This window comes from Dendrobates tinctorius, unplaced genomic scaffold (genome assembly GCF_039654945.1).
Source record: "Dendrobates tinctorius isolate UK_male_01 unplaced genomic scaffold, ASM3965494v1 ptg000158l, whole genome shotgun sequence".
Classification (NCBI taxonomy): Eukaryota; Metazoa; Chordata; class Amphibia; order Anura; family Dendrobatidae; genus Dendrobates; species Dendrobates tinctorius.
In genome coordinates this window covers 33,088,783-33,115,216 of record NW_027361825.1, presented here as the reverse complement: position 1 = coordinate 33,115,216, position 26,434 = coordinate 33,088,783, and the positions used below count along the sequence as shown (strand labels likewise).

The window sequence follows — 26,434 nt, the reverse complement described above, 5'->3', positions numbered from 1 at the left end:
GTCACCTCTCCACTGTTTTCCCTTATACTCTTTATATCTCTACGCTATCCCCAGCCATGCTAAACTCTCTAAATATTGTGCCTCCATTTCACAGTGCCCTCATATCTATTATGTGCCCCATCTTCATAGTATGCCCTCATACTGCCCACCACGCTGCAATCTCCAAATTGTATCCTCTCCTCACACAGTCCCCCTAAACAATATGATCACCACAGCTGCTCATACAGTATAGTATCTCGTACAACGGGGTCCCCAACCTGTAACTCGGGAGCCACATGTGGCTTGTGGTCCCATGAATTGTGGCTCGCGGCTGTCTGCCAGCTTGGTGCATTAGTTCAAGGTCTAGGAAACAGGTGTAAAGACCACATGTTAATATGGTGAATTTTGTGAGTAGTCCTGCACAGAAGAGCAGATCTGGATGCACACATTCTGTTCTTAGAGGTTTAGAGATAATTTGAGTATGGTAGGCTCGAGACAGAATGATACTATCTGTCAGAGGAGATACTTGAAGATGGATGTAACAGTGTGTTGGGAGAAAACTGAATGAGGATATTGTGGGAACCCTTGGATCTTGGTATTTTTCTTGATTTCTGTGGAAAAGCTTTGGTTATCATTGCACTCATAATGGGGGATTTGGTTGCTACTCCTGTGAGGAGGGCAGTACCTGGATTTGGCTCGCAACCCTCTCTCAGAGCTGAATGTGGCTCTCAAGGTTAGGAAGGTTGGGAACCACTGATCTACAACAATTCTCAATATGCAGTAAGACTTCCACCACTGCCCCAATCAAATATGGCCAGCACTGCTTCCCATATATCAAGATGCCCCCACAGAGTAGCATGTCCACCACAGCACCAAATTTTATGTTATGCTCCCCACCACAGTCGCCTATATATAATGTGGTGTCTACCACAGCCACCCTTATACAGTATGATAGCTCCCACAGCACCCCATATGGTTTTATGGCCCCCACAGTTCCCCATACAGTATAATGGCCCCCACAGCTCCTTATATACAGTATTATATCCCCCACAGACTATAATGTAAACCACAGCACTCTATCTAGTATGCTCACAACAGACCACAGTATAATGTACCACACAGCCTCCTATTCAGAATGGGCACCATAGCCCCATGTATAATTTCCTTCACAATGGCCTATACAATAAGGTCACTACAGCCCTCAGCATAATGTTTCCTACAGCCTCCTATACAGTATGCACACTTCATCCTCCCAGTAAAATGTCTCCATAATTCCCTATACAATATAGAAACCACAGCCCTCCAGAATAATGTCTAGCACAGTCTCATATATGGTATGATGACCGAGACACGTACAGTGGGTATGGAAAGTATTCAGACCCCTTTAAATTTTTCACTCTTTGTTTCATTGAAGCCATTTGGTAAATTCAAAAAAGTTCATTTTTTTTCTCATTAAAGTATACTCTGCACCCCATCTTGACAGAAAAAAAACAAGAAATGTAGAAATTTTTGCAAATCTGTTAAAAAAAAACTAAAACATCACATGGTCATAAGTATTCAGACCCTTTGCTCAAACACTCATATTTAAGTCACATGTTGTCCATTTCCTCGTGATCATCCTTGATTGGATTCCAGCTGTGTTTAATTAAACTGATAGGACTTGATTTGTAAAGGCACACACACCTGTCTATATTAGACCTCATAGCTCACAGTGCATGTCAGACCAAATGAGAATCATGAGGTCAAAGGAACTGGCCAAGGAGCTCAAGAACAGAATTGTGGCAAGGCACACATCTGGCCAAGGTTAAAAAAGAATTTCTGCAGTACTCAAGGTTCTTAAGAGCACAGTGGCCTCCATAATCCTAAAATGGAAGAAGTTTGGGACCACCAGAAGTCTTCCTAGACCTGGCCATCCAGCCAAACTGAGCTATTGTGTGAGAAGAGCCTTGGTGAGAGAGGTAAAGAAGAACCCCAAGATCACTGTGGCTATAGTCCAGAGATGCAGTAGGGAGATGGGAGAAAGTTCCACAAAGTCAACTATCACTGCAGCCCTCCACCAGTCGGGCCCTTGTGGAAGAGTGGCAAGGTGTTACAGGATATGGATGTAGCCAGGCCCTGTGTCTTTGATCATCTAACCTCCCCTGGTGTGCTAGCCAATTGCTAATTTATCCCAAATCAGTTCCCACAATCCCTCTCACCTGATCCTCTACTCAGTTCTATAAATTTAGTAGCAACCTAAGGGGGTCACGCGTGTGAGGTCTGGCACGTGTGTCCCTGCAGCAAAGTATTGAGAAGCTGCAGTTATTTAAATGGCAGTTAGTCACGGCAGGAGTCAGGACCCTACACTGTCTCTTTTGGGTATGTCTACCAAATAAGCACTTCTTATTACTTGGTCCTGGCTTTTCTATTAACACATCTTACTCCTTCACTATGTTTCCATATGCCCTCACTGTGTTTGCTCCATTAATCCTCACTCTCCTTCGCTATCCCCAAACCCCAGCACCCTCCAAACTATTAATCATCACCCATTCCCTCTTTCCTCCCCACCTGACCTCCTCTGCTGATCTCCTTCTCAACCTCAGATCTGTCCTACTAAAACATAAAACAAGTCGCCCACTCTCCTTCTCCCACCTGCTCTCCCTTTCTATGCTTCTCCTCACTGCTGGCGACATATCTCCCAATCCTGGACCCCCACAACTCATACCTCCCATTACTACCCCCTCCTACTGATCCCTATCTAATATGAACGACCACAATCTCTCCAACGTAAAACCCATGCCCTTGATGCCCAGACCCCTGCTCCCTCTTTCTGGAACACACTGGAATGCCCGCTCCATCTGCAATAAGCTTCATGTGATTCATGACCTCTTTCTCTCTCGCAATCTTGCCTTCCTCGGCCACACAGAAACAAGGCTGACACCCTCTGACACCGCCTTCCCTGCTGCGCCGTGTTACGTTGGCCTCCATTTCACTCACACTCCTCGCCCCGGCAACAGTGGGTACACGTACAGTGGGTATGGAAAGTATTCAGATCCCTTTAAATTCTTCACTCTTTGTTTCATTGAAGCCATTTGGTAAACGGTGGAGGAATGGGTCTTCTCCTTTCTTCTAACCCAATCCCACCTCTTCCCTCCTTAATCCTCCCCTCTTTTGAAGTCCACTCTGTCCACATCTACTCTCCCTCCAACCTCCTGGTGGCCGTTATATACCGACTTCCGGGCCCGACCACTGCCTTTATTGACTAATTCTCTACCGGTCTTCTTCACTTTCTGTCAACTGACATCCCCACTATCTTCATGGGTGACTTCAACATCCCCACTGATACCGTTCACTCAACAACCTACAAACTCCTGTCCCTTACTTCATCTTTTGGACTTGCTCAGTGGTCCTCCTCAGCCACCCACACAGACGTACATACATTAGACCTGGCTTTCACCCGTCTCTGTTCTCTATCTAACTTCACCACCTCCCCTCTACCTCTATCCATCCACCATCTACTCACTTTCTCATCCCTTGTCCTCTACCCTGTCACCCCTGTCCAGCAACATGCGCACCCCCGCAGAAACCTTGCACACCTACACATCCACACGCTCTCTGACTCTATTCTACCACTGGCATCCATATCGTCACTATATGACACAGACAGTGCCACTGCTTTCTAAAATGCCACTCTCACATCAGCTATTAACATAGTCGCCCCTCTCGTTCATGGCAGAGTGTGACTTATCAAAAGACAACCCTGGCACAATAACACCACTAAAAAGCTCCGGCAAGTGTCCAGGGATGCAGAGCGGTGTTGGAAAAATTCAAATTTGCAAGACGACTTCACTGCATTCAAACAGGCAACTGTTATGAATGAGTCACGGGAGGAGGAAAAAACAAAAATGCAAGCTAAGTCCAGAAAACCGGAGAGGTTGGTAGCTAGCGGATTGCAGACCCCTGATCCTATTCACAACAACTCACAGTAGCCGTGGAACGTGCCTACGGTGGTCCTAGATGCCTCGTCACGGCCGGAGAACTAAATAAGCCTAAAGAAAGAAAGGGGAAATCTAAACTGCCCCAGAGCAGACCCGAAAGCAATAGACAGCCCCCAACATGTATTGTCGGTGAAAACAGATGAAAACACAAACAGACAGAAAGACAGGCAGAGCAAACGATGGGGCCCAACTAACTAGATAGGAAAGGATAGAAAAGATGCTGGCTGCAATCCGCAAAAACCCTACCAAAAATGTCCCAACACGTCTGATAGGAAAACGGCCCTGAAGTCACTAGACTTAAAAATCACTATATCAGCACTCCGATATATTCTGAAGACAGAGCAAAAGAGATTTAACCGATCAGGGACAAAAATGGAAATTCAGCAAAGCCCCAGCCGGGGCTGGCTGAACACAAAACTAAGCAAATCAGACAAAATCTCATGGAACAATAACAGAGCAAAACTTAGCTTTAGAAGACAGGAACTGAACTGGAGGCCAGAGCTCAGAGCAGAGAAATCACCAGCAACCCTACAGGGCGTCGGCTGCCTTATATCCACTCAGAGACTCTGGATGTCCAATCGCAATCCACCTGTTCAGGTGACAGGTCTCTCCCATCCAAATCAGTTTCACGACCTCCCTTCACCAGCAGAGGGAGTTCATCAGACATCAAAGGTGAATGAGAAAATGAGCTCACAACAGGCAACATTCGCTTTCAAATCTGCCCTCACCTCTGCTAAACAGGCCTACTTCACAACCCTTGTATCTTGCCTACCCTACAACCCCAAACAGTTATTCAAAATGTTTATCTCCCTCCTCCTCCCACCACTGCCCCTCCAACCTCCCTCGTCTCTGCTGAGAACTTTGTCACACACTTCAAAAATAAGATCGACCAAACAAGGCAAGTCTTCATTGTTCAACCACCACAACCCCTTTGTATACCAGACCAATCCCCAAATCCCATAGCCTCACTCTCCAACATCACTGAAGGAGAGCTTAATTGTCTCCTCTCCAAATCACACCTAACCACCTGTGCACTCGACCCCATCCCATCCCACCTCCTCCCCAACCTCTCCACCACTCTTATCCCATCCCTAACCCACCTCTTCAACCTATCGCTAACTTCTGGTACCTTCCCTTCTGCTTTCAAACATGCCACAATCATGCCTATCCTTAAAAAGCAAACCCTTGACCCAACCACTATGTCCAGCTATCGCCCAATATGGCTGCTCCCATTCGATTCCAAACTCCTGGAGCAGCACATCCACGCTGAACTTCCCTCCCACCTCTCATCTAACTTGCTACGTGACAATCTACAATCTGGTTTCCACCCCCATCACTCCACTGAGACAGCCCTGGTCAAAATGACTAATGAGCTACTTACAGCCAAAGCTAACGGACAATACTCTATACTCTTCCTTCTAGACCTGTCCTCTGCTTTCGACACAGTTGACCACTGCAGATCCTCTCCTCCTTTGGCATCAAAGACCTCGCCCTATTCTGGATCTCCTAATACCTCTCCAACTGCACATTCAGTGTCTCCCACTCTCACACTACCTCCTCATCCCACCCTCTCTCTGTTGGAGTCGCGCAAGGCTCTGTTCTACGACCCCTACTATTCTCAATCTATACACTTGGCCTGGGACAACTCATAAAGTCCCATGGATTCCAGTACCACCTTTATGCTGGTGACACTCAGATCTACCTCTCTAGCCCAGATGTCACCTCTCTGCTGTCCAGAATTCCAGAGTGTCTATCAGCCATATCTTCCTTCTTCTCCTCTCGCTTTTCAAACTCAATGTGAGCAAATATTGAACTCATCATTTTTCCTCCATCTCACATATCTTCCTTACTTAACCTATCTATCACAATTAACAACATCATGCTTTCCCCTATACCGGAAGTCCACTGCCTCGGAGTAACCCTTGACTCTGCCCTGTCCTTCAAACCGCACATCCAAGCTCTTTCCACCTCCTATCACCTCCAGCTCAAAAATATTTCCAGAATCCGTCCTTTCCTCAACCCTCAATCTACTAAAATGCTTGTGCATACTGTGATAAAACACTCCGGGATCGCCTTTGCTGGGGTCAAAGGTCACATGCGTTCAGCATGAAACTCAGGCGCACAGCCGGGGTCTGGGTATAACTGACACTGGGTCAGGTTTATTAACGGTGAAAGCAATGCATAAAGAAAAAAAACACAAAACAAATCCTTGCCTGTCCGGCACTAACTAAACAAGGTACAACCTAACTACCAACTGGCGGGCTTCTCCCATCCAGCCAAACCACAGTTGCAGTGGGCACTGCTTTCACTCACGTGTGTCTCTCACACAGACAGGCTCTCTGTGTTCCCAGGCTGAGACACACACACAACCACCTGGCATCCTTTTATATCCGCCTCCCATTATTCATTAGTAACCAGGTGATATACTGACCAGACTAGGCCACATAGGAAAGGTATCTGGGCGAGATATACCTGCCCTCATCCACTATTCCCACATGATTCTCACATATCCCCCCCCTCTGCTCAGACCACTCCGGTCGAGCAATGACACCCGCCAAACAGTGCACTCGGGACAGGGCATCTGCATTCCCCATCTGTACACTTGGGCGGTGCTCCACCGTAAAAGTGTAGGCCTGCAGGGCAAGGAACCACTGGGTCACCCGGCTATTCCGTTCCTTGTTCAAGTGCATCCACTTGAGAGGGGCATGGTCAGTGATCAGCCTGAACTTTCGGCCCACCAGGTAATATTTGAGGGCCTCTAGAGCCCACTTAATGGCTAGGCACTCTTTTTCTATGACTGCATACTTTTGCTCATGTTTGTTCAGCTTCCTGCTGAGATAGAGGACTGGGTGTTCCACTCCGTCCCTCACTTGTGACTGTACGGCCCCGATACCGGTATCAGAGGCATCCGTTTGTACCACAAACTCGCTGCAGAAGTCCGGAGTCACCAGTACTGGTTGAGAGCAAAGTGCCCGTTTTAGGCTATGGAAGGCTTCTTCAGCCGCTAAACTCCATTTAATCATGACGGAGTCTTTCCCTTTCGCAAGATCCGTCAGGGGGGTAGCGATGGCTGCAAAATTGGGTATGAACCGGCGATAATAGCCCGCGATCCCCAGAAAGGCATGTACCTGCTTCTTGTTGACAGGTTGCGGCCAGTCCTGAACCGACTGAATCTTATCGAGCTGGGGTTTAACAATACCCCTCCCAATTACATACCCCAAATACCGGGCTTCTTCTAGCCCGATGTGACATTTCTTGGGGTTCGCGGTTAGACCTGCCTCCCACAGGTCGTCAATCACAGCTTGTACTTTCTGGAGATGAGTCTCCCAGTCCAAACTGTAAATGACAATGTCATCCAAATAGGCCGAAGCGTACTGCCTATGTGGCCTCAGGACTCGATCCATCAGTCTCTGGAAGGTCGCCGGTGCCCCGTGCAGTCCAAACGGTATATACACATACTGAAATAAACCTTCCGGCGTAGCAAATGCTGTCTTTTCTCTGGCAGCCTCCGCCAGAGGGATCTGCCAATACCCCTTTGTTAGGTCTAGGGTCGTAATATACCGGGCTTTTCCTAACCGATCTATTAACTCGTCAACCCGGGGCATAGGGTAGGCATCAAATTTTGAGACCGCATTCAGTTTCCTGAAGTCATTGCAGAACCGGATGGTGCCGTCCGGTTTAGGAATTAGCACAATCGGGCTGGACCAAGCACTGTGCGACTCCTCAATGACTCCTAACTCTGACATTGCCTTCACTTCTCGGGAAACGGCTTCACGGCGCGCTTCCGGGATTCGATAGGGTTTTACGTGAACTGTGACACCAGGTTCGGTTACGATGTCATGTTTCATTAGCATAGTCTGCCCGGGTTTTTCTGAGAAAAACTTTTGGTTGTGAAGTAGAAACTGCCTGACCTCAGTCTTTTGCCGCTCCGAGAGAGTCTCTGCAACCCGTACCTCTGGTACGGTATGCGAGCAGACGGGACGGGCCAGCTCCGCTGACAAGGCAGACCGATCTTTCCAGGGTTTTATCAGATTTACATGATAAATCTGTTCAGGTTTCCGTTTACCTGCCTGGTATAGTTTGTAGTTTACTTCACCAACTCTTTCCTTGATCTCAAAGGGGCCCTGCCACTTTGCCAGGAATTTACTGTCCACCGTGGGGACCAGGATCAACACCCTATCTCCGGGTGCAAACGTACGGATCTTGGCGCCCCTATCATAGATTCTTTTTTGGGCTCCTTGAGCCTGCATCATGTGTTCTTTGACGATAGGCATAACAGCCACAATACGGTCCTGCATTTGTGTGACTTGATCTATCACCGTATTAATCGGAGTGACCTGACCCTCCCAGGTTTCTTTTGCGATGTCTAACAGCCGCGAGGATGTCGGGCGTACAATAACTCGAAAGGCGAGAATCCCGTGGAAGACTGGGGTACTTCCCTGATGGCCAAAAGCAAATATGGAAGTAAATAGTCCCAGTTCTTCCCATCCTTGTCTATCACCTTTCTCAGCATCTGCTTCAGAGTTTTATTGAACCGTTCGACCAACCCGTCTGTTTGAGGGTGCTACACAGATGTGCATAACGGTTCAATTTGTAACAATCGGCAGAGCTCCTTCATTACCCTGGACGTAAAGGGGGTCCCCTGGTCGGTGAGTATCTGTTTTGGTATACCGACCCAACTAAACACATGCACCAGTTCCTTGGCAATCGTCTTGGTGGACGTGTTACGCAAAGGGATGGCCTCCGGGTAATGAGTGGCATAATCCAAGATGACCAGGATATGTTGGTGTCCACGTGCAGACCGTGGAAGGGGCCCAACTAAATCCATCCCAATCCTCTCAAACGGGACTTCAATAATAGGTAGGGGTACCAAAGGGCTACAGAACCGGGGCTTAGGTGCAGAGGCTTGGCAGTCAGGACAAGACTCACAATATACACGAATATCGTGATGCATGCCTGGCCAAACAAAACAGTGTAATATCCTTTCGGTGGTTTTCTGGACTCCCAGGTGACCTCCCATCTCATGTCCGTGGGCCAGGTCCAGCACCTGCCGCCGGTAGGGTTTTGGCACAACTAATAGTTGCACTGTGTCTTCCCCCTTTTTCTCTATCTGATAGAGTAAATCATTCTCCAGAACCATGTAATGATATGCCAGCGTAGAGCCAGATTCTACCGGTACCCCATTTATCACTTTTACATTTGTCCTAGCCTGAGAAAGGGTAGGATCTTTTATTTGCTCGCTTTGGAAGTCATCTTTCTGAACTTCTAAATCCGGCAAACGGGGAGGTGGATGGCTGTCGACCTCCTCCTCTTCTCCGGGCACCTCCGTATCACCCGCCATGACTGAAAACGGGAATTGCAGGTCATTTCCAGCAGACTCTTCCCCCGAGTCTTCCGGGGAGACCTCTTCCAGGGGTTCGGGACCCACACGCGCCCTGGGAGAAGAATCATGTACACTATTACCCTGGGGTATCAACTGATTCTCCCACAATTGCCAGAAGTGGAGAAAATCCCGGCCCAGGATAACATCATGCAACAACGCTTTATGTTGCACAGACCCATAGGCAGTAGTAAAGCACATGACCGTGGTGAGGTACGAACAGGTGTCTCCATGCACACACGTTACCGAAAATTTGTCTGATGGTCCAGTCGGGGCTGACACCAGACTGGCCTTCACCAGAGTCACCACACTTCCCGAGTCTAACAATGCCACCACTTTTTTCCATCAACAGTTAAATCACACAAGTGTTTCTCCACATCCTTTTGACCAGCATTCACACTCACTACCCGTGCAACCATAGACATGCGGTTTTTAGAGTCTGTGACGTCGCACTGCATGGGTTCAGTCGTGAGCGGACAGTTCGCAACAATGTGTCCCATCTCTTGGCAGCGGAAACACCTAACAGGCCCCTTGCTTAGACCATAGTTTGTTACTCTCGGCCTCGCAGTGCGGGCAGTCCCATTTTCCTCCCCCACTGTCTTAGGGATTTTTCCTTCTCCCCTACTCCCTGGAACAGTCTTACCGGTTCCAAGAGGAGATGATGAAGAACGAGGTGGGGTAGCGTCGTCTCGGAGTCCTTCCACCACGGAGTAACGTTCAACCAGATCCACCAGTTGATCTGCCGTCGTAGGATTTCCATGGCTTACCCACTTCCTCAGGGCTGGCGGTAGGGCTCTCAGGTATTTGTCCATGACGACTCTCTGGATTAACTCTGGCGCTGTCAACACCTCGGGTTGTAGCCACTTCTTCGTCACGTGGATCAGGTCGAACATCTGTGACCGCGGTGGTTTATCCGGCTGATAAGTCCATTGATGCACTCTCTGTGCACGGACAGTGGTCGTCACTCCCAGCCGGGCCAAGATCTCGGCTTTCAGTTTGTCAAAGTCCTGCGCGGCTTCAGGTTCTAAGTCATAATAAGCCTTTTGGGCTTCACCGGAAAGAAACGGGGCAATCAGGCCGGCCCATCGTGCCTTCGGCCATTTTTCTCGCACCGCCGTCCGTTCAAGCGTGGTCAGGTATGCCTCGACGTCATCTTCGGTCGTCATGTTCTGCCAGCACCGACTCACGTGAATCACTCTCGACTCGGCTTCCAGGTTAACCTCAGGTAAGCTTGCCAAGCACTGCGCCACCTGCTGGAGAAGCGAACGATCGGTGACTGTCATGTCCACCAACTCCTTCAGCTGGGCCATCATCACCCGATTAGCTTCTTGCTGGACCGCGGTGGACTGTCCCAGCGCTTTCACCACGTCCTCCATGCTCATGCTTCCCACGTGATGCCCGCATTCTCCACCACAATGTGATAAAAACACTCCGGGATCGCCTTTGCTGGGGTCAAAGGTCACGTGCGTTCAGCATGAAACTCAGGCGCACAGCCGAGGTCTGGGTATAACTGACACTGGGTCAGGTTTATTAACGGTGAAAGCAATGCATAAAGAAAAAAAACATAAAACAAATCCTTGCCTGTCTGGCACTAACTAAACAAGGTACAACCTAACTACCAACTGGCGGGCTTCTCCCATACAGCCAAACCACAGTTTCAGTGGGCACTGCTTTCACTCACGTGTGTCTCTCACACAGACAGGCTCTCTGTGTTCCCAGGCTGAGACACACACAACCACCTGGCATCCTTTTATATCCGCTTCCCATTATTCATTAGTAACCAGGTGATATACTGACCAGACTAGGCCACATAGGAAAGGTATCTGGGCGAGATATACCTGCCCTCATCCACTATTCCCACATGATTCTCACAATATCCTCATCATCTCCCGCCTCGACTACTGCAACATTCTTTTCTGTGGCCTCCCTGCTAACACCCTTGCACCTCTCCAGTCCATCCTTAACTCTGCTTCCCGACTAATTCATCTCTCTCCACACTACTCCACTTCTCCCCTCTGCAAATCTCTTCACTAGCTCCCATTCCCTCAGCGTATCCAGTTCAAATTACAAACACTTACCTACAAGGCCATCTATAACCTGACTCCTTCATATATCTCTGAATTAATCTCCCGATATCTTCCCTCACGTAATCTCTGGTTCTCCTAAGACCTCCTTCACTCCTCCTTCACTTATTCGATTCTCACCAAACTGCCTCCAAGACTTCTCCCGAATATTCCCCATCCTCTGGAATTCTTTGCCCCAACACGTCCGACTATCAACCACATTTGGATCCTTCAGACGGAACCTGAAAATCCACCTCTTCAGGAAAGCTTACAGCCTGCAATGACCCCGCTGCCTCCTCACCATGACCAGAGCTACCGCTTCACCATCTCCAGAGCTGATGCAACCCCCCAACCTACTGTCTCCTTCCCCACCATCCTGTAGAATGTAAGCCCGCAAAGGCAGGGTCATCTGTATTAGTCTGTGATTGTTAGTTTGTTTACTGTGATATCTTTAATTTGTATGTAACCCCTTTAAATGTGCAGCACCATGAAATCAATGGTGCTATATAAATAATAATAATAATAATAATAATAATAATAATAATAATACTTTCTGTACCCACTGTATAATATTCCCCACAATCCTCACAACATGATGCTTCCACATTCCACTGCATAATGTCCCTTACAGCCTTCTATACAGTATGAAATCCCCACAGCACAGGTATAATGTCCTCCACAACTATCCATATAATTTGATAACCCTATAGCCAAAGTATAAAGACCCCCATAGCCCCTCATATAATATGCTGTCCTCACAGACCCTCATATCATGTGGTGTTTTTCACAGCCTCTCATACTGTATAATGTGCTGCCCCCCCAGCCTCTTATATAATGTGCTGTCATCTACAGTCCCTCATAAATTGTGCAGTCCGCCACAGCCCCAATTGGTGGCTAAATAATATAAGAAAAATAAAGAAGACCTTATATTCACTTCATCCAGACTCCCCATTCAACGCTGCCTTTGTCTCCTCTTCTATCTTGAGCAGCCATGGGCACAGAACAGTGCAATATAGTGATGTCAACGCATCGACTGACGTTCACTGTCATCCAACATAGTGCAGGTTGGACGTAGCCTTACAGTCCCGAATACAAATGAGTGCAGGGAGGGAGTGATTGCAAGGGCGCAGCCAGTGAGAGCAGTGTTAATCACTGACACCACTCATCTGTGTCTGTGCCCTGGCCGAAAGTGTACTGAATACCTGTAGCAGGGAAAGGTACTGGGAAGCCTTAGGCTACTTTCACACATCAGGTTTTCGCCGTCAGGCGCGTTCCGGCGTCGTGCCGGAGCGCCGGATACGGCAAATGTTTTGTAAAACCGGATGTGACGGATCCGGTTTTCTGCCGGATCCGTCTTGCGCATGGCAGCCAAAACCGGATACGTCTCATCCGGTTCATCCGGTTTTCGATCCGTTTTTTGACGGATTACGCCGGATCCGGTTTTTAAAAACGCCCCTTGTGGCCTTCCGAACGAGATTGGCTACTGAAAAACTACATATAGCGTGTTCCTACAGCCCTTCTTTGACAGGTTGTAGAGGAGAAAGTGCAGGTTGGAGAGAAGAGCAAGTGACTGGCGAAGATGGATGTTGTGATTGGAAATATTTTGAAGAATTTGGCAGATTTTACAGCGGAGGCGAACCGTTTGAGGGTGATTGTTCTGGAGAAGGAGAGAGCGAGACAGCAGCGCCTCAGGCATCGTAGACGACGTTTGTGGATCCACCCCATCACAGCCAAGAGAATGACGCGTGGGGTCAATTCTACACTCTGCATGGACCTTAGACGAAACCCGGAGAAATTTTTTGCATATGTTCGGATGAAAATGGAGAATTTTGATTACTTGGTGGAGCGCATAGCACACCTCATAAGAAAATCGGACACCTATTGCCGCTTCTCTGTTTCACCCGCAGAGCGTCTGATGGTGACTTTAAGGTAAGCCACATTTATTGGATATGCCTCGCATCAGAGCACACTTTCACTGCAATCTTGTTGGTGGTAGTTTGTATCTCCAAGTGTTATAGCTGAGTTTTGGTATGTAATGCTGTGATTTTAAACTAATTGATTGTTTTTTAATTCCCCACAGATTTCTTGCAACTGGAGAATCCCTTTCGTCACTGCATTTCCAGTACAGACTTGGGATTTCCACCATATCTGGAATAGTGAAGTACACATGCCGTGCACTGTGGGACTCCTTAGCTGAAGAGTTTTTACCAGAGCCCACAACAGAGAGGTGGCTTGAAATTTCAGAAAAGTTTCAACAGATATGTCAGTTTCCGAACTGCTTGGGCGCTGTGGACGGGAAACATATCCGCATTGTAAAGCCAGCTGGATCGGGATCGGAATATTTCAATTACAAGAAATATTTTTCAATTGTCCTCATGGCCATCGCTGACGCGGAATACAAATTTATTGCAGTTGATATTGGGGCCTATGGCCGCTCCAATGACTCTCAAGTTTTCAAACTGTCTGCCATGGGGCGTAAACTGTATGGAAACACCTTCCAGTTCCCATCCCCTAGACCGCTGCCGCAAACATCTGGTCCACCTATGCCATTTGTCTGTGTAGGGGATGAAGCCTTCCAGCTGTCAGAACACCTTTTGAAACCGTACGGTAGCAGAGGATTGTCAAGAACAAAACGCATTTTTAATTACCGCCTCACAAGAGCAAGAAGAATGGTTGAATGTACCTTTGGTATTCTGACAGCCAAATGGCGGGTCCTATTGACTGCGATCAACCTCAAGACAGAGACTGTGGACGAGGTGATCAAAGCTTGCGTGGTACTCCACAATTTTGTCATCTGCAAGGAACCCATTTCCATTGAGGACACCTCTGAAGAAACCACCTTGCACGATTACCAGGACATTACCACTAGAAGTTCTGTGACGGTTTCAGTAATGAGGGACAATTTTGCACTATACTTTATGTCACCTCAAGGCAGAGTACACTGGCAGGATGACAGAGTGTGAAAGATTTGTGCCCTACTTGTGTACGTACCTTCTGTACCATCAGTATATACCTTTGCCAACCAAAGTTGGCTATCTTGTCATCATGGTCTTAATATTTTTACCTTTAGGCCACAGGTGTGTACCTGGTTGTGTTTTATGCAAAGTGTTTCACCTTTTAACAAAAGTTGTGTACATTGTTAGGAAATCACCAACAATAAACACAACTTTTTAGGTGAAATACTTTGCTTCAAACACAACCAGGAACACAACTGTGGCAAAAAGGTAAAATTTACCCACAGTTATATACCAGGTTTTGAATACCTTTTGACCTTTGAAATTATTTAACCTTTTTTTTAAACATATTTCGCCGCAGAAAGAAATGACAGACAACCATTGTAAAACGATAATTTAACTTTTATTTAAAATATTTTTTTTTTTGGTAAAATGTTTTTTTAAAGTTAAAAAAACTTTTTTAATAAATGTTTGAAACCAACCAAATGGGAATTTTTATTACAAAAAAAACATTATAACTCGGTGTAGTGTGGGGTGGAAATACTGCTGGAGGGGCTGCGGGACACTTCGACACTGGGAGTGTGGAGAGAGGACTGGGATCGTGGTGGGGAAGGAACAGTTAGAGGTGAAGGTGTGGAAAAAGCTACAGAATGGGTGGAGATGTGGGAGGCAGAAGAGGTGGTGGGCGGTGAAGTGGAGGGTTGGGCAGGGACTGTAGGAGCAGATGATGTTGATGGAAAGTTGTATGGGGAAGGAGTTTTGTACGGGGAAGGAGTTTGGTACGGGGCAGGTTGCTGGAAGTGGGGAGATATCTGGTACTGGGGAGGTTGCTGGTACTGGGGAGGTTGCTGGTACTGGGGAGGTGGCTGGTATGTAATAGGAGGGGGAGGATGGAAAGTGGCTGGAGGGGGTGCAGGTGGAGGAACTACTGGGGTGGGAGGAGGAGGTTGGGAGGTAACGTGCTGGAGAGCACCGTGGCATGAATGCATTACATGCATCTGCTGGGTAGGAGAGAGCGTTTCCATGCGCTCCACAATATACCTGAAAAAGGTGTGGTTTGGCGAAGATCTTGCTTCTGAATGCATGGTTTGCAGAAGTGTCTTCACCTCCAGAATGCTGGGGTTGATCTGCTGAAAGCCTGCGGAGATTTGCTCTGACAAGACTTTTAGACAGTTCTGGAAAGATGCATTCAGATGCAAGAACTCTGGCGCATAAGTCTTTTCCTGACCCCTCTGCCGCTGCCGCCCAGTACCCGCAGGTGTACTAGAGGTGGCAGGGGCAGAAGGGTGGGGTAAAGGGAAAGCAATCTCCTCACCAGCAGCTTCTTGTAATGTAGGCGGCCACGATGCTCCTGTGCTGGTGGATGGGACAGATGGGTCGAATGTGTGGGAAGGCTGGGAAGGTGCAGATGTACCGGGGCGGTCGAAGTGTCCCTCGGTGCCGGTCTCCTCAGGGATCGCCTCAGAAGGGTCCAATCGTGCAGGCTCCCGAGTGCTGCTCACCGTGCTGTGGAATAAATAGAAAAAAAAACAATTAAAATAGTGACATGGCATGGCCCTGGCTGAAAAAAAATTGTTACATCTAAACATTTTTTTTTCACATGTGGTGTGTAATATTTACCTTCTGGTGACCATTGTATCCCGGAGGAACGACAGGGCTCGTGCGTACTTGTACTTGCTCCTGCGTCCTCCAGATCCACTCGGGGCCCGCATCTCTTTATTGAACTCCTTCTTGAAACGATCCCTCACAGACCGCCACCGCTTCACAATTCTGTCCCCTGAAACGAGAAAGGACAAAGTGGTTAGTATGCAACATCAGTGTTTCCCAAACTCCAGTCCTTGTGGTCCCCAGGGGTCATGTTTTCAGGATTTCCATAGTAAATAGAAATCCTGAACACATGATCCGTGGGGACCACGAGGACTGGAGTTCGGGAAACATTGGTTTACATCAATCAACCGGTACTGTATATACTTACGCTCTTTAATCTGGGCCCGAGCATCGAGGTCCTCCCAGCGGACCACAAGGAGCGAACAGATTTCCTCCCAGAGTCGTCGGGTAACAATCAGGTCAGCATGGCGGCGGTCAGCCATATTCCATAGCGGCTCCCTTTCTCTGACGAGATCGATGAGGTGGTCCACATCAATTCCTCCATCCTCACCGTCTGAGTCGGGAGCACGCTGTGAAGGCTGTTAAAGTAAAAGAGAAAAATAGCAAAATTAGTCACCACACTTTAAGACATGAAATAAAAAGTGTACCAAAATTTAAAACTTAAATATTATACTTACACGCTGGTGACCGCCGCGTTGCTGTCGCCGACGACCCTGGGAGGCACTGCGAGGACCTCTTGGCCGAGCACCAGATTGGGAAGACTAAAGAAGAAAAAAAGAAAATAAATTTATGTGTTTGGATGTTGGCATTTGTTTGCTGTGTGAGGTCTGCGGTACATTGTTTTCTATGTGTTGTGTGTAGTGTGATGTTGTGTTTCTGCTTTTGATGCAAAAAACTTACCAGTTGTCAGCCCACTCCAGGTGTCTGTCCACCCCTTCCTTCTTCTTCCGAGAGCTCCTCTTCAGCTTGTGATTCCTGTTTTGAAATAAATGGCAATGAATAGACATATATTACAGAGATGATGGATTTTGGAAATAAAAACTTACCGTCAAACGCTGACGATGCGAGGGAGGGCTCCCAGAAGAAGATGTGCTGTCATGTTGCTGGCCAGACTCCATCGCTGTGGGTGGTGCTGCTGCCATTGCTGCCAGTGCTGCTGCTGCTGCATCTCTTGGGCGGCTGTTGAATAAAGAGAAACAAAGGGCCAATGAATATCTTGATATTCCATGGCCCTAGTTTTGAGGATTGGGGGATTTGATAATTACCGTCTCTCATCTGCTGCTGGACTCCCCTCCCGTTGTTCAGCATGGTCGCTTTGCTGCTCCATTTGAGGTGGTGGTGGTGCTGATGGTGCTGCTGCAGTGGTCTCCTGCCTTCTCCTGCACCTGTTTGCTGTCTTTGGTGGCATGTTGGGTGTGGCTGAGGGTCCCACTGTCATGCTTTTATACATGTGTGATGTGGGCAGAGCTACTGAGCATGCTGAGACCTAAAAAAACGGATCCGGCGCATTGCGGCGCTCATAGACTTTCATTGTGTGCAAAAGCCGGATGCGCCGGATCCGGCGTGTCCGGCTTTTTCGCCGGAGACAAAAAACGTTACAGTAGACGTTTTTTCCAGACGCCGGATTGCGACACATTGCCGGATCTGGCGAAAACCGGAAGAAACGCATGGCCATCCGGCGCGATCTGGCGCAAATGCTAGTCAATGGGGGGGAAACCGGATCCGGCATTGCATTTCGCCGGATCCGGTTTTTGTCAAAAGAGCCGGATCGCGCCTGACGGCGAAAACCTGATGTGTGAAAGAGGCCTTAGGGATAGCAATGTCAGTTTTTTAAAAAAAAACTGCACCACTTGAGAATGGCAAAGAAGGTCCTACCTTGTTCACCCTTCATTCCAACCCTAATCTTTGGATAAGACATAACTCACACATGGCTCTTAGAGAAATTAAAGAGAACGATGAGCAGCCGACATCTTTTGCCTGTGTAGTCTATGCTAACACCTGAAAAAAATTCCAACTTCCGTACTTACAGTGCTGAAATTTCAGGCTGACTCTTGGATTTCTGCCATGATTTGCATTTTGGACTGCCATTTAATGGTGCTAAATCTCAACTATTTTTTACAGAATCCACACAAAATAAGTAGCATGCAACCTCTTTTGAAAATGATCATTTTTTCCTCATCGGCACCAAAAATCTGCAGGAAGTTGTACTACTTCATGTGAATAGGGTTGTGGAAATCCCATTTACAGTCACAGGACATGGGTTGTCATTGAATTTTACTTGAAATTGTCACAAACCTTTGGAATGGAGAATCCTCTGAAAACTGTATTTGTTGATGTGCTGCGAGGAAGACTGATAGGTATGACATCACAGAATCTCATGAATTCATGAATCGTTGCCTCGGTGTAGGGCATCTTAGCTCTATCTGCTATTGATGGGCTTCTATCTCGTCCCACCACATTATCAATTTCCTTTTGAATTCTCTCTGGACCAGAATGAAGAAACATGTTACTGCATGACTGTATAATGGGCCAGGTATCATAAGAAGTAACCTAAAGTCATCTGAATAACAAAATACCAAAAATACACCATATGGTTCAGTGATGTATTTATATCAATGGACGTGAGATTTTCTGAAGGGATGATGTTAAGGGATGACCTAATCTGCTGAAATTCAAATTCAGCAGTTTGCTCATGCAGTATTTGTCCAGGAAATTTGATTTGCATTGATTTTATTTGATGTGAATTGATATTGTCAGAGACACCGCACTGCACTTGCTCATAGAGCCAGTGCGCGTGTCCTGAGTACAGAAGCAGTGCTAATAGATACCTGTGGAGCAGGTCAGCAGAGGTGACAATGCGTGCTTCAGGCTAATAGTGTCAGGGCCCAGTCAGTGCTGGAAGGTAAAGAGGCACGGGACCTGCGGACACTGAAAATGAGCAAGCTTGCACGGGACCTATGATCATGTGACTGCAAGGGGGCGGGGCTTAGCATCCTGTTTACAGATAGGACAGGACACCATACAACAACTCAGAGTCAGGCAAAACAGAGGTCACAGCAGTACGGGCAAACGAGGTACAGGAGGGACAAACAGACGGGTAGTCAGACAAAGCCAAAGGTCATACACAAGAGGGCGACGTGGTACCAAGGGGACAAGCAGAGAGAAGTCGGGTCACAAGCAGAGAGTCATACACGAGAGGTAGCGCAGTACAAGAGGGTCAGGCAGAACTCGTAACAGGGACAGAACCAGATCACAACCGAACAAGCAAGCAAGATATCAGGCACAAGGCACACGTATACAAGAGGTCACTTAACTCAGCCGAGGGCAGGAGTATAACTGACACCGGACCCAGGTCCAGTGAGCACTAAATAGCCTCCTTCTGCCAGAGAGAGGCAGCACAATTAACCCATAGTCTAACCAGGACGGGTCAAAGCGAAATCCCGTCCTGGATCATGACAGTACCCCCCTCTCAATGGGGGGCCACCGGACCCCCAGGTCTCTCAGGGTACTTGACGTGAAAGGCTCGGATCAACCGATCCGCATGAACTGATCGAGCAGGAATCCACGAGCGTTCCTCAGGACCGTAGCCCTTCCAATGTATCAGATACTGAAGGGCGCGACGGACCAACCTGGAGTCGACAATTCGTTCCACCTCGTACTCAGCCTGCCCATCTACCAAAACCGGTGTCGGGGAAGATGATGACCCCTCCCCACCGGACCTCACAGGTTTCAAAAGGGCCTTATGGAAAACATTAGGGATCCTTAGAGATGGCAGAAGACTCAACCGAAAAGCCACCGGGTTAACTGCTTCGGTAATTACATAGGGACCTATAAACTTGGGTCCAAGCTTCGCAGAGGGGACCTTGAGCCTTATATTTTTGATGGATAACCATACCTTATCTCCGACCTGAAACACTGGACCCACGGATCGTTTTTTGTCTGCAAAAAATTTAAATTTGTCCTGGGCCTTCGTAATGTTATTCTGGACCTCTCGCCATACCTCCCCCAACCGCTGGATCGTCTCATCCGCCCCAGGGCACCCAGAATTCAAGCGGGAAAATTCTCCGAAATGAGGATGAAACCCATAATTGCAAAAAAATGGAGATGTACCCGTAGACTGGTTAGTGCGGTTGTTAAATGCAAACTCAGCCAATGGTAACACAGAACACCAATCATCCTGTCGGGCTGAGGTCAAACAGAGCAGAATTTGCTCCAGAGACTGATTGGTCAGCTCAGTCTGCCCATTAGTCTCTGGATGGTAGGCGGATGAAAAGGACATACCAATGCCCAACCTCCTACAAAAAGCTCTCCAAAATCTGGACACAAATTGCACTCCCCTATCAGACACCACATTCAGGGGTACCCCATGCAACCACACCACATGCTCCACAAACAATCTGGACAATGTTTCCGCATTAGGTAGAGCTGCCAAAGGTACAAAATGTGCCTGCTTACTAAACCTGTCCACTACGACCCAGACCACGGTATTACCCTTGGAAGGGGGAAGGTTGGTGATGAAATCCATGGACAGATGAGTCCATGGTCTCTCAGGAATTGGCAGTGGTACCAATTCCCCGGCCGGCTGGTTATGGGGAGTTTTCGCATGGGCACAAACCTCACACGCAGACACATACTCCCCAACATCAGAGGCTAAAGAAGACCACCAGAATATTCTAGCAATGGCCTTCCGGGTCACTGAGATCCCTGGATGTCCACCCAGAACTGAATCATGGAACTCCTGGAGGACCTTGAGACGAAACTGAGCTGGCACATAAAGTTTATCCACCGGCTTAGCTGGAGGTGCAAGAGCCTGGGCTTCTCGAATCTCCCGTTCCAACACATTAGAAACCTCTGCCACCACCACCCCAGGCTGAAGAATGGAGGATGGAGGTTCCGGGGGGGACACCGGATCTAGACTGCGTGACAACGCATCCGCTCTGATGTTCTTGGATCCTGGTCGGAAAGTGATCGAGAAGTTGAATCGGGAAAAAAAAAGTGACCATCTAGCCTGTCTGGGAGTCAACCTTTTAGCTGAGTCAATGTAAGCTAGGTTTTTGTGGTCCGTGATTACCGTTATAGGATGAACAGCCCCCTCCAAAAAATGCCTCCATTCTTCAACGGCCAATTTTACGGCCAGAAGTTCCCGATTCCCCACATCATAGTTTCTCTCCGCAGGGGAGAACTTCTTTGAGAAAAGGGCGCAAGGTCTTAAATTGGTCAAAGTGGCGGGTCCCTGGGACAATACCACCCCCACCCCCACCTCTGAGGCGTCTACCTCAACAATAAATGGTTCAGAGGGGTCCGGTTGAAAAAGAACCGGGGCCGACATGAAACATTTTTTCAAAAACTGAAATTCCGCTACCGCTGCGGTTGACCAATTCTTGATATCGGCCCCCTTTTGAGTCATGTCTGTGAGGGGTTTGACCACCTGTGAGAACCCCCTTATAAATTTCCGATAATAATTAGCGAACCCTAGGAAACGTTGCAGAACCTTCAAATCACACGGTTGAACCCACTCGAGAATGGCCTGCACCTTATTAGGATCCATGCGATACCCTTCAGCAGACACGATGAACCCCAGAAAGAACAGTTCCTGAACAAAAAATAAACATTTTTCAAGTTTAGCAAAAAGACAGTTCTCCCTGAGCCTTTGGAGAACTGCCCGAACATGACCAATGTGAGCCTGTTTATCAGGCGAGTAGATTAAAATGTCATCCAAATACACCACCATAAAACGTCCAATCAAATCAGAGAACACATGATTTATGAAATTTTGGAAGACCGCTGGAGCGTTGGTCAGGCCGAAGGGCATGACCAAATTTTCAAACAACCCTTCAGTAGTGAGAAAAGCGGTCTTCCACTCATCTCCGTCCCGGACTCGGATAAGGTTATACGCTCCCCGTAGATCTAATTTCGAAAACCACTTAGCTCCGGACAACTGATTGTATAAATCAGGAATAAGTGGAAGGGGATAAGTATTCCTCACAGTAATTTTATTTAACTCACGAAAATCGAGGCATGGGCGCAAACCACCGTCTTTTTTTTTACAAAAAAGAACCCTGCCGCCACAGGAGAAACAGAAGGACGAATATGACCCTTACGGAGGCTCTCGGAAATATATTCCTTCATCGCAGCCCGTTCCGGACCCGAGAGGTTATACAGGCGGGCTTTGGGCAATTTAGCACCTGGAACCAGGTCAATAGCACAATCAAATGGGCGGTGTAGTGGTAAAACCTCAGCCTCCTTTTCGGAGAAAACGTCAGTATAATCTATCAGGCACTCCGGAATGCCTTCTATACCCACGGACGACACAGACACAGAAACAAGACATTTCTCAGAGCAATAGGGACCCCATTTAACAATATCCCGAGATTCCCAATTAATCACAGGATTATGCAGACGTAACCAGGGGAATCCCAACACCAGTCCCGCAGGCAGGTTGTTCATTACAAAACATGAAATACGTTCCTGGTGTAAGGAACTCACTTTAAGGAGAAACTCTTCAGTACAAAACACAATGTCATTCGTAACCAGTGGTGTTTTGTCAATAGCAACAAGGTGAATCGGAGTCTCCAACCTAACTGTCCCAACTTACACCTGGCCACCAAGTCAGAGTCAATTAAGTTCAATGATGAACCGCAATCCACGAAGGCAGAAGTGGATGTGGAGACACTCCCACAACAAAGTTCCACTTGAAAAGACATTTTAGAAAATGCAGAAAAGGGTACCTGAGAGCCTGGGTGACCTCCACGATAATCACCCGGGCTCAGTCGCTTGTTGGTTAGTGGCCGGGAGGGGCAATCCTTTTTCCAATGTCCAGACTCGCCACTGTGAACACAGCATTTTCTCATGTGCCGTTGTCTCCTTTCTTCCTCCTTAAGGTTGATGGTTCCCATCTCCGTGATTTTCAATGAAGAACTGGCTCCCCTTCCTTGGGAGAATAATGATGTCTCGGTTTGTATCACTCCCCTTGCCTGTAACCTGCGATCCATTCGGACGGCCTGTGTCATAGCTTCCTCCAGGGCATCAGGTGGGGGGTGGAGAGCCAAGGCATCTTTCAGATGCTCAGACAGGCCTCTACGGAACAACCCCCGGAGGGCGGTGTCGTTCCAGCAGACCTCAGCAGCCCAGCGTCTGAACTCTGAGAAAAACCACTTGGCTGAGTGCTTCCCCTGGCAAACATTCATCAGCCTGTCCTCAGCCATACGCACCCGATCAGGCTCATCATAAATATGCCCCAGGGCCTCAAAAAATGCATCCACCGTCATACGCTCGGGGCCGTGGTAGGAAGGGAGAAAGCCCAAGCTTGGGGGGCTCCCCTTAACAGAGACATAATGACCCCCACTCTCTGACTTTCATCCCCAGAAGAGTGTGGTCTTAAGGAAAAAAAAAGCTTACAGCCCTCCTTGAAAACTCTGAAGTCATTTTTATCTCCAGAAAAGGTATCTGGTAACTTCACTGGAGACTCAGGGGAAATTAATGTAACATCCCGAGCCCCCAATGAAAGAACCCCCTGCACAGTGTCAGCGATCAGCTGCTGAGACTGAGCCAGGACTCTTTGTTCTCCAAAGAGTTTCTGAGACATCTGCGTCAGGTGCTTAACCTGTTCAGAAAGAGCATGCATAGGATCCATCACACACACAGGTGAATGGGAGCAGAGAAAAAAAAATGGTATGGGTAAGTTATAATGTCAGAGACACCACACTGCACTTGCTCATAGAGCCAGTGCGCGTGTCCTGAGTACAGAAGCAGTGCTAATAGATACCTGTGGAGCAGGTCAGCAGAGGTGACAATGCGTGCTTCAGGCTAATAGTGTCAGGGTCCAGTCAGCGCTGGAAGGTAAAGAGGCACGGGACCTGCGGACACTGAAAATGAGCAAGCTTGCACAGGACCTATGATCATGTGATTGCAAGGGGGCGAGGCTTAGCGTCCTGTTTACAGATAGGACAGGACACCATACAACAACTCAGAGTCAGGCAAAACAGAGGTCACAGCAGTACGGGCAAACGAGGTACAGGAGGGACAAACAGACGGGTAGTCAGACAAAGCCAAAGGTCATACACAAGAGGGCGACGTGGTACCAAGGGGACAAGCAGAGAGAAGTCGGGTCACAAGCAGAGAGTCATACACGAGAGGTAGCGCAGTACAAGAGGGTCAGGCAGAACTCGTAACAGGGACAGAACCAGATCACAACCGAACAAGCAAACAAGATATAAGGCACAAGGCACACGTATACAAGAGGTCACTTAACTCAGCCGAGGGCAGGAGTATAACTGACACCGGACCCAGGTCCAGTGAGCACTAAATAGCCTCCTTCTGCCAGAGAGAGGCAGCACATTTAACCCATAGTCTAACCAGGACGGGTCAAAGCGAAATCCCGTCCTGGATCATGACAGATATTATATTGTTATTCCTTGAGGTCTCGAGAGACCCCACTGTAATTTCTCATAACTTGAGAATCATAAAAGATTGGATTGTCTTTTGTATTGTTCTTGTTACTCTGCTATAAAAACAGGTTTGCCTTTAAGAAGTTTGTCCTTTCACTCTCACTGTAGCCCATTTCTAATGTAAGTAACCCCTCCCTTCCTCCTTAGTGTTAGTCATCCATCTTGCTAGGTTAATTTTTGTATATCTCTGTTTCAAAATTGTCTTCTACTAAATAAAATTGTTGCAGCTGCTGCTGTTACTATTGTGCACAATACACAAATTCAGCTTGAGAATAACGTTCATATGGAATTTTCATACATGCCTCTGCAGTCAAGTCAAGCTATCTGATGTCGTTTCTTGGGGTGAGTACTGCTTCAATACAGACATCCATAGAAACACTGTCTCAAGAGCTTCACATCTGCAGCCTAGTTATGGAGTCAGAATAATAAACATATCTAAAAACTGTTTTAAAAAGGCTATGTATACTAATTTAGCCCTCATCTACCCTCCTGCGCAGCGCTTTTCCTGGCCATTTATTTTCTTCGACCAAGTTAACAGTTTGTTATTTACTGAGATATTTTCTGCATCTTCCAGTGGCAGACATCTTCTGGCATCTTTCAGTGCCCAACAACATTGGCTCCTCATATGTTGGCAGGGCAATAATAGTATGCCCAAAACATCACAATGTTTTTTGGTGTGCAGTATGGCCTACACAATGCAGAAGACTTCAAAGTTGCTGGTCTTCAGAAGAAACTGAAGATGAAGACCTCACTCGTCACTGGACAAAGGCCTCCTGAAATCTAAAGGTAATGGCTGATTGAATCATTTTCAAAAAATTGGTTTTAAATCTTTTTTCAGGTTCTTTTAATCCAGCTAAATGGTATCTGATTGGTCATCATTTTGCTAAATTTGCGTGAATCGTATCTTCAAAAAATTTGGATTATTGCAAATCCTAACTTTTTGTGAAATTCAATGCAAATTCAATTTGCCTTTAACTGACTCTTTCATCGCTAGTATTCACCCTTTGCTTATGATAGTGTAAGGAGGTGACAGAGGCCGTCATATGCCTCCCCCTCTTTAAACCATGTTCATATTGAAAACATGCGGTTCCATAGAGTTTATGACTGTTAATGTATTAATTTACTGTTATTCTAAATGTGTATGTACTTGACATGTATTATGCATAGGATTATGGATAGAATAGAAGGTAGCAGTAGAATAAGGGGTTTTCTAACAAGGCAGAGATTGCCGGGAGAGACAGAGATTGTCAGACAGGACAGAGATTGGCCAGCGAGGCAGAGATTGCCAGGCGAGACAGAGATTGTCCAGTGAAACAGAGATTGCACGGAGAGCCAGACATTGTCAGGAGGGACAGAGATTGTCGGACAAGACAGAGATTGCCAGGAAAGACAGGGAAAGCTCCAGGAATGTCATTGCAGGAGAACTGTGCTGCATCTGTAATAAGAACCCTGTTGCTAAGTAAAGTTGAACTGTTAAGCAAGGACATAGATTCTGGAGTCATTTGTGAGAACCGGGAATCTGGAACAGGGATGGCTGAAGCAGAAGAAACTCTATAATCTAAAGTGAGTGTTCTACTTTATGTTTCCTTTGTGGGGTGCGAGGGTGTGGGAATTCAGCAGAACCTTGCCACAACTGCCATCCTGGCCTCCTCACAGTACTATAATCATCATATACATGTTCTGAGTTCACCTGCTATCTCGGGATATTTCATAAGGATAAGGATTCCATATCGCAGAGTCGTACTGACAGTTTCTGTTCCACCAAAAAGCAGATTTTGAATGGTTCTTGGCAAACTTTTGATATAGAAGCTGGTATCTGGGATATCCGCCTCCTAAAAATGTAAAAATGTTAAATTACATAAAACAGATTGGTTTTGTTAAATTACAAGATAGATCTGTTCATAAGGTTCATGACAACCTTCAATGGGTTGACCCATTTCTCTTGTTACTGTAGTTTTCCTTACAAACTGACTTACATTTTTGCCCATGCAATGACTTCTGTTGTAGGCAGGGCCACCATCAGGGC

General features: G+C 47.3%; 1 protein-coding gene across 12 annotated transcripts in view; it reads right to left on the bottom strand.

Annotated features, from left to right (window-relative positions):
* LOC141052050 (cytochrome P450 2F3-like) overlaps positions 1-26,434 on the bottom strand; it is a 198,227-nt gene that overhangs the window by 17,182 nt on the left and 154,611 nt on the right. For 11 of the 12 annotated variants that reach the window (XM_073549229.1, XM_073549235.1, XM_073549236.1 and 8 more), the window contains 2 exons: positions 26,099-26,240; positions 18,257-18,444 (listed from right to left, as the gene is read on the bottom strand). The exons of the other annotated variant lie outside the window; for it this stretch is intronic. In XM_073549229.1, coding sequence (XP_073405330.1) covers positions 18,257-18,444; positions 26,099-26,240 — 330 coding nt within the window. The remainder of the gene's footprint in view (positions 1-18,256; positions 18,445-26,098; positions 26,241-26,434) is intronic. 12 annotated transcript variants of the gene reach the window in all.